The 13,825-nt window shown below is 53.2% G+C and overlaps 7 protein-coding genes across 7 annotated transcripts; 3 read left to right on the forward strand and 4 right to left on the reverse strand.

Moving 5' to 3' along the window:
• Positions 1–204: 204 nt before the first annotated feature.
• On the forward strand, positions 205–581 carry MRS44_015681 (uncharacterized protein; the record flags this gene model as incomplete). Its single annotated transcript, XM_065619303.1, has 2 exons — positions 205–373; positions 433–581. 2 exons carry the CDS (start codon positions 205–207, stop codon positions 579–581), a joined length of 318 nt encoding a protein of 105 aa, XP_065475375.1.
• Positions 582–706: 125 nt separating this feature from the next.
• MRS44_015682 (uncharacterized protein) lies at positions 707–1,696 on the reverse strand (the record flags this gene model as incomplete). The annotated part of the gene is made up of 1 exon (XM_065619304.1): positions 707–1,696. One exon carries the CDS (start codon positions 1,694–1,696, stop codon positions 707–709), a length of 990 nt encoding a protein of 329 aa, XP_065475376.1.
• A 137-nt stretch (positions 1,697–1,833) lies between these two features.
• MRS44_015683 (uncharacterized protein) lies at positions 1,834–2,406 on the reverse strand (the record flags this gene model as incomplete). Its single annotated transcript, XM_046284183.2, has 3 exons — positions 1,834–2,031; positions 2,082–2,136; positions 2,186–2,406. 3 exons carry the CDS (start codon positions 2,404–2,406, stop codon positions 1,834–1,836), a joined length of 474 nt encoding a protein of 157 aa, XP_046130177.2.
• A 1,074-nt stretch (positions 2,407–3,480) lies between these two features.
• On the forward strand, positions 3,481–5,616 carry MRS44_015684 (uncharacterized protein; the record flags this gene model as incomplete). Its single annotated transcript, XM_046280145.2, has 2 exons — positions 3,481–4,420; positions 4,472–5,616. The coding sequence occupies 2 exons, from the start codon at positions 3,481–3,483 to the stop codon at positions 5,614–5,616; spliced, it is 2,085 nt and encodes a 694-aa protein (XP_046130176.2).
• Positions 5,617–5,735: 119 nt separating this feature from the next.
• MRS44_015685 (uncharacterized protein) lies at positions 5,736–10,142 on the reverse strand (the record flags this gene model as incomplete). Its single annotated transcript, XM_046278728.2, has 1 exon — positions 5,736–10,142. The coding sequence occupies one exon, from the start codon at positions 10,140–10,142 to the stop codon at positions 5,736–5,738; it is 4,407 nt and encodes a 1,468-aa protein (XP_046130175.2).
• A 1,333-nt stretch (positions 10,143–11,475) lies between these two features.
• MRS44_015686 (uncharacterized protein) lies at positions 11,476–12,051 on the forward strand (the record flags this gene model as incomplete). The annotated part of the gene is made up of 1 exon (XM_046273999.2): positions 11,476–12,051. The coding sequence occupies one exon, from the start codon at positions 11,476–11,478 to the stop codon at positions 12,049–12,051; it is 576 nt and encodes a 191-aa protein (XP_046130174.2).
• Positions 12,052–12,302: 251 nt separating this feature from the next.
• Positions 12,303–13,727, reverse strand: MRS44_015687 (uncharacterized protein; the record flags this gene model as incomplete). The annotated part of the gene is made up of 1 exon (XM_046281395.2): positions 12,303–13,727. The coding sequence occupies one exon, from the start codon at positions 13,725–13,727 to the stop codon at positions 12,303–12,305; it is 1,425 nt and encodes a 474-aa protein (XP_046130173.2).
• Positions 13,728–13,825: the final 98 nt, after the last annotated feature.

Here is a 13,825-nt window from a genome sequence, read left to right on the forward strand (position 1 = left end):
CACCTCGAGCGGAGCCGCTTTCAGTTTGGATCAAGATGATGCTCCGTTGACAAGAATGGAAGTTGAGTACTGGACTCTATACGCGGGTTGCTTGTCTCTAGAGATATAAAAGCAAGCTGGGCGTGAAGAAAGGCTGTAGAGGAACAACAGCAAACAATCTCCTAAACACCCTCTTCCAACTATCATTCACGCTCATCTATCATCATGAAGTTCTTCGCCATCATTGCCCTTGGCCTTGCCGCCGTTGTCACAGCAGCCCCCGCCCCTCAGCTCGACTGCACTCGCGATGGCTTCTTCTGTGATCCCTGCGTCAACGGAAAGCAGAAGTGTGTTGCCTGCGCCGATGGAACTGGTCTTGGACTGGTTCGAGACTGTTAAATGTGAGAAGATCTCATGCGAATATTTGTGATCTATGGATGCTAATTGAAGAAGGCAAAACAATGGTTAAGGGAAATTTCCTGACAGAAGGCTTTGAGAGTTTGGAATACCGAAGTCTGCACTCTTGTCAACTTCTCAAGACCAGAGGGACCTTGGTGAAAACTCAGGATAGAACGCCTGGAAAGTGGATAGTGAAGAACTAGAATGATGCGGAGAATTAACACATGCATTCGCACAAGGCTGCTTGGTTCGCTAGATAGATGCTCCGGATCGAGAAGCAAGATATAGGCCTCAGTACTGTATCAACCATGTTGATGTCACCCTCACTTCAGTGCTCCAGACCATACGCGTCCACAGATGTCTCCTTGAACTTCCTCGCATTGACCCGCTTCTCAAACAGAATATCAAGTTCCTCGTACGTCCGCCCCTTTGTCTCGGGAAGCCGGAAGTATGACCAGATGGCAGTAATGGCCGAAGTTCCCGCCCAAAAGAAACCCGCCTTGCCCTTCCAGTTCCACTCGATGGGGTTGAGCATGTAGGGATTGAGAACGTTGGCCACAATCTGGGCCATGGCGTACGTGTTCCTTGCAATTACCACAGTCTGGGGTCGCAAGCGCACCGCGGATGTCTCGGAGATGATGGCGTAGCAGATGGGGCCGACCGTCATGGAGTAGGCGAGCTTCCAGACCAACACGAACGAGACTTGAGCCCATTGGGCGCCTGAGGTAGATGATGCGGCTGAGCATATACCCACAATAATGAGGCAGCAGCTTGTGAGGGTGATGCCCAGTGTATACAACACTCGTCGGCCAAAGTAAGAAAGCCAGATCCAAGAGACACAAGTTCCAAGGAAAGCCATTGCTGTGCTACCAATAGCAATCTTGAAAGCATTGTCGGTGCTGATACCGGCCTGAATGAAAAAGTAGGTCGGCGTATAAGCAAACACAGCGCCCGATAGTTGCTGGCCGGCAAAGACAATCATGCAGATCTCGGTTCGTCGCAGATTCGCGCCTCGGAAGCAGTCGAGATAGCTCGAGTCAGATTGAATATCGGACTCAAGCTGAATCGTATGGCGCATCTGAGAGACAGTAGCTCGGCAGTCAAGACGAGATCGGTTAGAGAGCCGCATCAGAGACATTTCGGCATCTTCGTACCGGCCTCGCTTAGTGAGCCACCAAGGAGACTCAGGAGCCAACGTGACAGCAATGATAATGGGAAGAGGCCACATCCACTGGATAGCAATGGGGACGCGCCAGGACCACTCTGATGTATACGCAAGCATACCCTTGAGGACACCAGCTGAAAGGAACTGACCCATGGCCCAGCAGAGGTTGACGTAGACGGTCAAATGACCTCGCAGAGCAAGGGGAGCCACCTCGGAGGCATAGGCCGGCCCACTGGTCGCATAGACACCCCCAGGTAAGGCCGCAAAGCATTTGGCCAACGAGGAGCATCTCAATGCGGACGGCGAAGAAAGAGATGAAAATGAAGCCAGTCATAAGGGCGAGTGAGATTTGAAGCACTCTCTTGTAGCCGTAGCGAGCGGATGCCCACCCCGTTGATGAAGCCTCCGATCACCACACAGGAGTTGGTGCCGTTCTGAAGACCGGCTTGCCAAGCTCCGGTGAGTTGCCAAGTATCTTGTTCCGGATACTAAACCACTAGTTAGTTAAAGAAAAATGGTAGTATGGAAGGGTCCTTACGTATGAACCGAACTTGCGCTGAAAGGTTGGATAACCGAAGAAGTTTGACATGAGACTAACAAGGAGAGGTTAGCACAGTCAAAACCGCTGCTGAGTAGACAAACCTCTGGTCATAGCCCTCCATAACGATAGTCAGCGAGATCACAGCAGACCACAAGACTGCTTTCCAGTTCTCACGCAGAGCCTGCCGCAGGGTGGTGGAATGCTCCGCAGCTGACGCAGCCTGAGCCTCCTCCAGCGAGTGCAGCTGGGCCTTGGGGTTGTCATCGTCATGATGCTCGAGCTGGTGGTCGACAGCATCGTCTTTACTAGTGGTTGGATTCATGACTGGAGTAAAGATTTAGGTAGTCCGGCTGATGGATGATATCTGCTTGTGTTACTGTTCGGGATCTGGGCTATGTACTTATATGGGTACGGTGCCCGGACATACACGATACCCTCGGCTCTTGCAAGCTGCGTCTGACCTTGGATCCCCAACTTTTGCTGGAATTTAGCTAGTCTGATTAAGTTTAAGGGTGCCGATCCGGGGTTAAGGTCGACCCTGGTCAGTCGAGAGAGCCGAGGCGGAGCCTCCGCCTCGAAGGTGTGGATGCCAAGGCCATACCGGATAATCTTCCGATGGAATACCAGGGGGGCTATTTCTGAAAGCCGCTTCAGCTTGACCAAGACTTGACAGTTGTACACGTCAACTGTACGTAATAGGCAACATACTTGGAAGCATCTGGACAAGGCCCTCATTGCGTTCAGTTCCCGATATGCCACCCCCACAGCTACGCAGTCACATTTGTGTTTGACTAGGACTTACACTATTGTATTAAGGCTAAATGACTCTTGTAAAGACTAAAGGTAAGCGAGCCTCCTCTCGTAACCCCCACGCAACTTGACCGTCAATTCGCGGGATGCAAAATAGCCAACCCCTTACAAGGGGCGGTCGGCCGAAGGTGCAGCAAGCCTCGTTAACGTTTTTGATGACGAAGAAACGCTAAAAACATGATTTAGCATGTTTGGACTCCGAGAAACGGACCCTAACCTCAACTTACAATCATCCATCGCTTGCCTTCCTTCGACCGATCGTCTTGGCTGGTAGCATCGGGTATCAATCGTATCACTTCCCCCGCATAACCCCTCTTCTATCCCATCCGAGTCGTGGTCAGCTGATAACATAAGCTGGGGGAAGCTTCGTATCGATCTCTGTTTGGACCGCTTCCGAACTGCAATGTCGATCTTCAGGGACATTCTGCCTAATATTATGGCCCATTTGCTATTGGTTCATATCATGACTCGGTCCATTTCTTGGTGGTATTAAACCTTTCCCTGGATATTCCCGTTCGAGAAGATTGCCATCCCTTTCTAGCATCATTACACCAGCAGTTTCAACCCTTGTTACTATACCCTGGCCATGGCTTCTTCCACTGCCGGCAACCAAGAGTACGGCACCAGACCCGACCCTGCCTTCACCAATGAAAGCAACCGTCGGCTCGGGTTCCGCTTCGACGCCGAGATCCTCTACATTGAGCCATGGGGTCCTGACTCTCTTCGAATCCGGGCGACATGTCTAGCCACTCTACCTGAGAGAGAATGGGCTCTGACTGAGAAGCCGTCGACGTCAACCCCAGTCATTGACATTCAAGGCAACTCGGCCTCGATCACCAACGGCAAGATCAAGGCCGACATCAGCCGCCGTGGCAAGATTGTCATATCAAACACCAAGACGGGCAAGGTCCTTCTGGAAGAATTCGCCCGTCATCGCCTAGACATTCTCGACCCGAAATGCAGTTCTCTCAGAATCCAAGCTCGCGAGTGGAAGCCTCGTCTGGGATCTCCCGACTACCACTTGACCATGCGTTTCGAGTCCCAAGACCCCGATGAGCGCATCTACGGCATGGGTCAGTACCAACAACCGTTCCTTAACTTGAAGGGTGCGGATCTGGAGCTTGCGCAACGGAATTCGCAAGCGACTGTCCCTTTTGCACTCTCAAGTCTCGGGTACGGATTCCTCTGGAACAACCCAGGAGTTGGCCGAGCCGTCTTCAGTAAGCTCACAACAACTTTTGAGGCATACTCGACCGACATGCTGGATTACTGGGTTGTCGCTGGTGACACGCCTGCTGAGATCATCCAGGCCTACACGGGAGTTACTGGCCGAGTGCCGATGATGCCTGAGTATGGACTCGGATTCTGGCAGTGCAAGCTTCGTTACCAGACTCAAGAGGAGCTACTCGAGGTCGCACGCGAGTACAAGAGACGAGAGTTGCCGATTGACCTCATTGTGTGCGACTATTTCCACTGGCCAAACCAGGGAGACTGGAAGTTTGACCCTACGTTTTGGCCTGACCCTGGTGAGTACTTGTATCTATCTCATGACGTGGTCTTTCGCTGACAGTAGACAGATGCCATGGTTGCCGAGCTAAAGGCCTTGAACATCGAACTCATGGTCTCCATCTGGCCCACCGTAGAGAAAGACTCGGAGAACTACGACGATATGCTTCGACGAGGTCTTCTCATTCGACAAGACAGGGGTATTCGGGCAGCCATGGAAGGTCGCGGATATGCCATTCACTATGACGCTACCAACCCCGAAGCAAGACAGTTCGTCTGGGACGCAGTGAAGCGCAACTACTACGACAAGGGTATCAAGGTGTTCTGGCTCGATGAAGCCGAGCCCGAGTATACTGTCTACGACTTTGACATTTACCGCTATGCAGCTGGGCCTAACTTGTCCATTGGCAACATCTACCCCTACGACTACGCTAAGGGCTTCTACGAAGGCCAGAAGGAAGCCGGTCAAGAGAACATCGTTAACCTGCTTCGATGTGCTTGGGCTGGAAGTCAAAAGTTTGGTGCCCTTGTTTGGTCTGGGGATATTGCGTCGAGCTGGGGCAGTCTACGTAACCAGTTGGCTGCTGGGCTGAACATGGGTATTGCCGGCTTGGCCTGGTTTACTACTGATATTGGCGGGTTCCACGGTGGTGATCCCGATGAGCCAGCATTCCGAGAACTTTTTGTCCGATGGTTCCAGTGGGGAACTTTTTGCCCAGTTATGAGACTACATGGAGACAGAGAACCCAAGCAGCCGAGACTGGGCACCACAGGAGGAAGCTTCTGTCTCTCTGGTGGTCCTAACGAGGTTTGGTCTTACGGTGAAGAGGTGTACGGGATCTGCAAGAAATACCTCAACATCCGTGAAGAGCTGAGGGAGTACACGAGGGGTTTGATGAAGTCTGCTCATGAAAATGGTGATCCTCTGATGCGTCCTTGCTTCTATGACTTCCCAGGGGACGGTAAGTGTTGGACTCTTGAGGATCAGTACATGTATGGGCCCAAGTATCTGGTAGCACCGATCCTTACCCACCCAGAAGACAGGGATGTGATCTTCCTGGTGAGGGGATTCGGTGTAGGGTGCAGATGGGACAGTTTACTGGTGAGGGCATTCGGTGGAAGGGTGCAGATGGGACAGTTTACGAAGCCCCCTCGAGGCAAGACGGTGTCTGTGGAGTGCCCCCTCGATACCATGCCCGTGTTTACAAGGGACTAAGCATAGGGGGGACACAAGTCCAACGTGACAGAATGAGAAATTGTACGCTACAAAATAGATTCTAACAGACAAGCAAGACAATCCCAACATAAACTCATCATCTCGTGTTCTCCCTTTCATCACTCCACCTCCATCCACATCGCCTGCAACCTCGCAATCTGCATCCAATCACCCCCGCTATTCGCATCCGCCATACCAGCATGCATATTGTTCATCATCTGCGCAGCCGTTGCACCGTGCTCAGTCTCATAATACCCAAGAGAGCTGTTCCCATGTAGATACCCATCCGTTGTTCCCGAGATAGCTGCCATGGAGTTCATGCCTTGGTACATGAGACTCAACTGGCCCTGGTGCATGGCGTTTTGCATCTTGAGCATCTTCATGCCCTGGATAAACTGGATCTGGGGGACCGTTGCGTTGTAGACTTCCATGCGCTTGGTGCCGAATGCTCTGAACTCGTTCAGCGCTGCTTCGGATTCTGGAGAGCCAGGGGGTCCAGCTGCGCAGACTTCGAGCCACATCTTGCGCATTCTCGGTGACCAAATCTGACAGACGAGGGCTCGCTCATCGTACACATCCTTGACGGGAAGAGAGTCTGCCAGGGGTGTATCGGCCACGAAGCTCAGGTAGCAATCCGGACAGAAGAGGGCCTCGCCATATCCCCACCATCTTCCCTTCTCTCTATGCTTGATACCAGGGCATACAGGCACACTAGCCCACTTCTTGACGTAGTCCGAGTAATAACTGAAAACTCCCTTGTCAAGGGCCTCAGCAAACTTCAGAAGGAACACGCCAAAGCGCGAGCCTGAAGGACAAAAGTTGCACACAATGTCGATGGTCTGGTCTCGCTCCGCCTGCTCAAAAAAGTGACCGACGCCTGCAGGTATTAAGATAGCGTTGTAGCACGCTTCGCAGATATTCAGGTCAGGACATCCGCCTGCCACAGTCCACCACTTGCCCCGTATAATACCATGCTTAGTACAAGGAACAAGACTGAGAATGGCATTAGCAGCGTTCCAGAGGACGTCAAAGTTGCGCTGGTAGATCGCCCCCTCCAGAGCAAACTGCATAGAAATCTTGTTGTCTGCAAAATCACAGGTCCATCGTTCGCCGAGTTGTGCCAGGAAGCCGTCAAATCCAGCTGGTCGCTGATAAGGCTCAAACTCGCCGCTGAACCTCGTCAAAGCCAGTTTGTCCATGTAGCACGCCTCACAGACGTACATGTCTTTGATCTTGCGGCGTGGGAGGTACCAAGTGCGACTGTTGGCCTCGACAACCTCGCCCTCGCAAACTGGAAGCTCGAGTCGCTTCTTGGCGGCGGCTACAAAGCCTTGCCAGTCATTCTGCTTTGCCGTTTGTGTCACCATTTTCTGGACGTATGGGATGGCCATGTCGCACGTCCACTTCTCTTCTTGTGGATGAGGCCGAGAAGGTGAAAATTGACGCTCAAAGGGTGTCCCCACAACGTGATCCTCGTAACAGGCTTCACACGTAACGAAGCCGTTGATCTCGTTCTGTGCCATTTGGTACCACTTGAGCCCTTCGGCACCGGTAACTTGGGCTTTCCCCTTGCAGGCAATTACCTCTTGACGCTTCTTCATGTAAGCACGGAGGGCGCTCAGATCATTACTCTGAAGAGCCTGTGGCCAGAGGACCTCCTTCACACGAGGGACGTAGAAGCCACAACTAGACGCAGAACCATCAGGTTGCTTGACTCTCTCGAACTGACCTGCAAGATGCGTTGCTGTGATGTGATCGGCATGGCATCTGGTGCAAACGAAAAACTCGGGAACATCTGGGAGGCGGTACCAGTCGAGCGAGTATCCCACAACTCTGTTCTCGGGGCAGTATGGCATCACCTGCCAGTCAGGACCGGTGGCTTGATAAGCCGGTGGCCCTCGTGGAAGTTCTTGAGAAGGCGTGTGTCCACCATATTGTGTTGCTGGGTACTGCTGCCCTCCTTGAACGTTGAGGGCGTTCATTTGATTCGACAGTGCAGCAACAGGGTCATGCTGAGGGGCATATTGAGGTGGAGGAGGCACTCCCGTCTCTGGTTGAACATACGATGGCTGCCCAGGTGGTGGAGCGTAGTATTGACCTGCTGGAGCGGTTGAGCCTGGCACCGTCGTGGTGGCCGCAGGCGGTTCCGCTGATGGGATGGGCGGACGAGGAGCAGGCGCAAAGTACTGTTCATGTTCGGTCCGTGAAGCAGGAGCTTCGGGTTGTGGACGAGGGACAGGCTGAAAGTATTGCTCGTGCTCCTGTCTGTTCTCAATAGCTTGAGGCGCCGGCCGGGGAACAGGTTGAAAATACTGTTCATGTTCTTGTCGGTTCTCAATCGGCTGAGGCGCCGGTCGAGGAACAGGTTGAAAATACTGTTCATGTTCTTGTCGGTTCTCAATCGGCTGAGGCGGTGGGCGAGGGACAGGTTGGAAGTATTGTTCGTGCTCATGGTTCTGCGAAGGAGCAGCTTGCGGGACAGGCTGCGCGCTCTGCTGGTTGCTAGCTCCAAAATCGTTCGGTGGTGCAGGAGCTGGAACAGGAACAGAAGCCACTGGAGTAGAGGCAGCACCAGGCTGATCTCCACCGATTGGCGGAGGAGAATGAGGGTAGTAGTTCGAAGCAGGAGTGCCTTGGCCAACATGTTGCGTGTTCGCAGCTTGCTCTGGCACAGGAGCTCCATTGCCGGGAGGTGGAGGAGGGTAATATTGATGCTGATTCGTTGCTGGATTAGTCTGGTGAGCTGGTTGACTGCTTGGTGTTTGCGGTGTCTGGGAGGCTGGATCATAGACAGGGGCACCGTAGACCTGAGAGTTAGGTTCTACCGTTGTCGCTGATATCGGCCCAGGGGCACCTGGAATCGGAGTCGAGCCTGGAGGACCTCCATGCGGCGGAGGTGGGTAGTAGTGATGCTGGTTAGCAGCCGGGCTGGTGTGTTGTGCAGGCTGCGTGGCTTGAGCCTGGGCCTGTGCCGCTGGATCTTGATGAGCAGGATAGTAGTGGTTTTGTGCTGGGGAGGGAACCGCGGGTTGTTGAGCTGGAGGTGGATGGGGACTAGCTTCCTGGGGCAACGCCGTCGGGGTCTGTTGAGGCAACGGTGCTGGAGTCTGATATGGCGGTGGGATTGCCTGGGGAGGGTATTGAGCATCGTGAGGAGCCACTTGGCTGACACTAGCTTGTGCATGATGACCTGGAGTACCTGGAGTTGCCTGCTGATGTGGGATTCCTGGGGCTTGCGGCGGCTGCGGAACGGCCTGCGGGCTATAGGGAGCATGAGGGTTTCCCTGTTCAGCGGGTGACGCCAACCCAACCGGGGGGGCTGGGTAGGCTGGTGACTGCGGTTGATAGACTGGTTGGGTAGGTTGTTGTGTCGCAGTGGGTTGACCATAAGGGGGAACACCATGAGGCGATGATGTAGTCACTGGCGACTGAACAATTGGCTGCTGTGGGCTCGTATAGCCGCCCTGCTGGGAAGCCGGTTGTTGCTGATACTGAGGAGGCGCAGATGGAGATGGATGAATCGGAGCGGGACTGGCATACTGAGTTGGCGGCGCAGTATACGATGGTTGATATGGCTGTCCAGGATGAGGAGTCTGCCCGGCAACATGTCCCTGATCGGGAACAGCACCAGGTGGCGATTGAACCGGTGACTGGACCGCCGTGCCATGTGGAAAAGGGAAGCTGTTGTGATGCTGCAACTGCTGGTATGGAGAGGAGGTATCTGGAGGCGACTGAACCAAAGGACCAGCCACATAGGCTGGCCCCGGGTTGTACGACTGCTGAGCTGCCGGAGGCACTTGGGCGGTCCCTGGAAGAGAAGTGTGCTGATTAGGTGGAGTTGGTGGATGATAGTAAGTGCGAGAAGGCTTCTTTGAAGGCGGGTTGTAGGTCTGGGGTTGCGGAGGTGCGCTGATATGACCTTGCTGCTGTTGATAGGTAGAAACCGGACGAGGAGCTGAGTACGTGCCGGCGGAAGGAGGTGCACTCGGGGCCGAAGCTGAAGAGGAGGCACCAGGAGCGCCGCCCGGGTACTTGTTCTTGATGTTGCTCGCAAGATCGCCGAGAAGACCCTTGCCCACTTTGTAAAATGATTTGGCAGTGGACTGGATAGCCGCCGGGGTGGACGGCGGGGCAGAGTAGACGGGGCCTGTAGGCTGCTGAGTTACTTGCGCCGGAGGTGCCTGTCCGTATGGTAGGGGCTGCCCAGGAACACCGGAGTGCTGCTGAGGACTGTACGAGGACGGTTGAGGAGGTTGGCCAAGCTGATGCCCTGGGGTAGGTGTCTGTCCATATGGCAGGGGCTGTCCGGGGACTCCTGGGTGCTGTTGAGGGTTATACGGGGCTGGCTGAGGAACCTGACCAAGCTGTTGGCCCGGGGCAGGTGTCTGTCCATAGGGCGACGGCTGGTAGGGTTGTCCATAGCCCGCGGGATGCTGTTGGGGAGCATATGGAGCTGATTGAGGTGGCTGACCAGCCTCCTGTCCCGGAGGAGGCGGATAGTAGTTGTACTGGGGTTGATTCGACATTGTGTCGACCGGAAGCTATCCGCTCGAAAGTGACTAGACTCAGTAACCTCCAGCGACAGAGCCGTATAACCGACCGTCACTGCCAAGTCAGAGCAGAACACAATGCCACGACTCCTCAAGAAGGAATTCACAGATAAATATGCCGCTCCCAGTGGTGGAGGGTCTAGACCGGTCCACGCATTTCAGCTGGAACCGCTAGTTCCACACGTGCAAGGCATAATCCCGACGCCGTACATGGCTACAAGGGTCCTACTGGCTGATTGGAGACGAGCCCTCCACTCTGCTTACCCCAGAGTCGGGGTTTTGGAGAGCCCGGAGGCGTTTTTTGAGGGTTTGATAGGCGGCTGTGCTGGCGGGTGATTTGAAACGTGGCGCTGGGGCCTTCTGTTTTTGCAGGTCTGCGAATCCTTCACCATTCAACGTTGGCGAGGCTATCAAAATATCGATTACCTATATAGTTGTGTGAATGATAATCCTGCGACTCAAATCTAATAAGTGAGTCTCCAACTCGCAACCTCCATTGCTACCCAACACCAAATCTTCGTTGGATGGGATCCGGACTCTCCGGCTTTAAACCTACAAACACCGACCATGTTTCGTAAATTCTTGAATTTATGGCCCTGGGAGCTGTTCAGCATGCCATCCATACCTTTGGGAATAAGCCACGAATTCGCGACTCTCTCATTCATGCTTCATGAAGAACATCTTGTTTACTTAGCAACTCCAAAAACAGTCACATTTCTTGTTAGGACTCAAATCTCTTTCGCCATCTATCGAGCTCCAAATGATGTTCGAAACACGTGTGATACAGTTTCCTTGTCAGGTTAATCGAGGTGTTGCGTTGGAGATCTTCCAACCTTCCCTCTAGACATGGAGAACGAACGGTTCAACTCGATTTCATGATTCGAAATGCCTGCTAATGCCCTCGGTGTGCGAATTGAGTCCAGCCGGTCTGGTTCCTTCGTTCTTGCCGCCGTGTGGCATCCCACGCACCTTCACATCGTAGAAATCTTTCACCAATGACCGCGCCTTCACTTCGCCCATCCTCTGTTGGGCGCCCAACTCCTCCTTTCTCTCTTCTCTTCACATCTTTGCAATCCTCCATCTTGGTTCAACACATCATCATCCATCAGTCTTTGCAGGGTCCCAACGCGCAGTTTATTCCGACATTATCAACCATCACGAGCAACGAACAATGTCGAATCCTCCCCATCCCATCGAAATCGACGACCACCCAAAGCCCGGCCGGTACTAGGTGGACCTGCAGGGGGAGAAGCGACACATTTTCCTACCCGTTTGCCTCGAGACATCTCAAGAGCTCCGCGTAAGCGAAATGACCGTACCCAACGAAAACGAGCAAATCACTCAGCTCCGGAATGTCAACTATACATCCAAAATAATTGAGACATACCCTCACTCTCTAGTCGTCTTCATTAACGGAGCTCGTCCTCGATCAACAGGTCCATCAACGGCTCCACTCTCTTGGACCGTGACGTTTGCACCAACGTCACGCCACAACCTCTCTGGGACTCTGGACTCTCACCTCCCTCGAACCGTCATGTGCGCCAAGCAAGAAGCCATTCTCAGATTCCTGGAATTTGTGAAATCGGAGAGCTTCGACCACCGGTGGCGAAAAGTCATCGTTGTTGTCTCTAACTCGATCCCCATGGCAAGACTGGTGGAGTTTCTGGAAACTTACGCCTCCAACTACAATTATCACCCTGCAACGAACTATACCACCGAACAAGGGAGGACCGAGGTCATATCCCAAGAGCTCAAGGAAATATGGATGGTGAAGAATGGGTTGAACATCGAGTTCTGGCTTGTGCCAAAGAAACAGATTGTGGCACCCGTGGCGGCCGCTTCCAACGAGTTGGGTTCGAGTGAATCGTCGGGACACTGGCAGTAGGGGGTGAAAGTTGCAACTGTATCAAACAGTAGCATGTACATACTGACAGAAGTACTTGTTTTGAAATATTGCAGAGTATGGTGTTTCAAATATGCTCGTTGACCAGGGTATGGTTCGATAAGAAGGGACTATGCTCCAGAAGATCCAGCGCGATAGTATCTGAGGTATAATCTTGCGAGGTCTCTAAGGTATTTGTATTCTCAATCCCTCGCCAGCTATTTCTCTTCGCGTATCTGCCAGTGCCTTACTCTCTAGGGTTTCCCATCCAGGAGCGATTTCTCATCCGTCCAGAACTTCACAAGATCCTCCAAGTCAGGGCGTTCGTTCGGGTCCTTTTCCATGCATCGCTCGACCATGTCGATCCAGCGAGAAGGTATGTTGTTCTCGCCATCCCAAGTTACTCGAGCATCGTTGGGGTGCTTGACCTCGTCAAACCCGCTGACAGTCTGCGTCAAGAGCATCCACATGGTTCTTCCCAGAGAAAACACTTCAGCTAGCTCTGTAGCTCTGGGAAAGTTGGCCTGCCATTCCGGAAACACATTCCATGCATGGAAGGTCGCTGGCCCGCTCCCTTTAGGCATGTTGCAACGCGGTGGGCCAGTGTACTTGGTGTACACCAGTCGAGTGCGTTCATCCGTAGCCTCCTCCTTGACATCCCAAGTTCCGTCCGCCTCCGGGGCAAGCGTGGCCGCGGACGCGCCGCTTTGCTCCCAATCAATGAGAACTAGCCCTCCCCATGGACGAACAAGAAAGTTTCCAGGGTGGATGTCCATGTGGAAGGTATGCAGAAAGCGGTGCGTGTGTGCGACCGCTCGAGACATTTCGTAGCACCATCTGGCTTTCTCCTGTAGCGAAATCTGTGTCTTGCCTGAATTCTCTTTTTCGATTACTAAAGCCAGGTCGCCTTGATCGCAGAAGGTTGACAAGTGACCCATGAGCACTTCGTTACCCTTCGAGTCGCGAATTGAGACCAGGATCTTGGGGGGTTGTTGAAAGTAGGGATGTCCTGGCATGCCGGCAACTAATTTGCTTGATCGCCGCCAGGTTTCCACCACGGCACGAATAAACTCGTTGTCATCATCATGGAGTTTTAAATAAGTCGCAAAGTCAATACCTTTGAAAAATAAAGCGATTGAGTGCCCAATGTCTTGGACGTGGGCTCGCTTGTTGCATCCCCTGCCGCCCATGGGCTTGCTTAAATAGATCTGAGTGAGGTCGATGGTACGAGCAGAGTTGTCGGGGGGTACCAGGTCGCTTCGCTGGATATGTCTAAGGAGGCCAAGGTATCCATCGAAGAGAGGTGACCGATAAACACACCAAATAAGTCCTTCGTTATCATCAGAGGAGAGGTCGATAACGGTGCCAGGCGCAAAGAAGTTGGGGTCCTTGACACAGCGGTGCCAAACGGTAGCGATAGAGGACCAGATGGCACTTCGCATAGCGGCTCGATCTCGAAAGCTCAATGTGTCGTCCTGAACGTTTATATCGTGGTAGCAGCTGACAACACGGTTTGCCAGTGATTTCGGCGATTGTCGGGGATTCCTGTAGAAGCGGAAAATGGCCGCCCTCCCAGAGTGGAGCTTGAGGACTTGGGCGTAGACAACCGTTTCGGTTTTATCACCCCAGATGCTATCTGGAGAGAGGCCAACGTTCTTAAGACGCATTATCTCGGTCATGATGAATGATCATGGAAGCAGATAGGCGTGGGCGAGAAGGAGAGTGGGAAGTTGATGCTTTGAAAAGCGTTCTTTGTTGTGAGCCAGGGAGTTGGTGC

The sequence above is a fragment of the Fusarium solani genome, assembly GCF_023522795.1.
Source record: "Fusarium solani strain SB1 chromosome Unknown bctg00000011, whole genome shotgun sequence".
In the NCBI taxonomy this organism is placed as follows: domain Eukaryota; kingdom Fungi; phylum Ascomycota; class Sordariomycetes; order Hypocreales; family Nectriaceae; genus Fusarium; species Fusarium solani.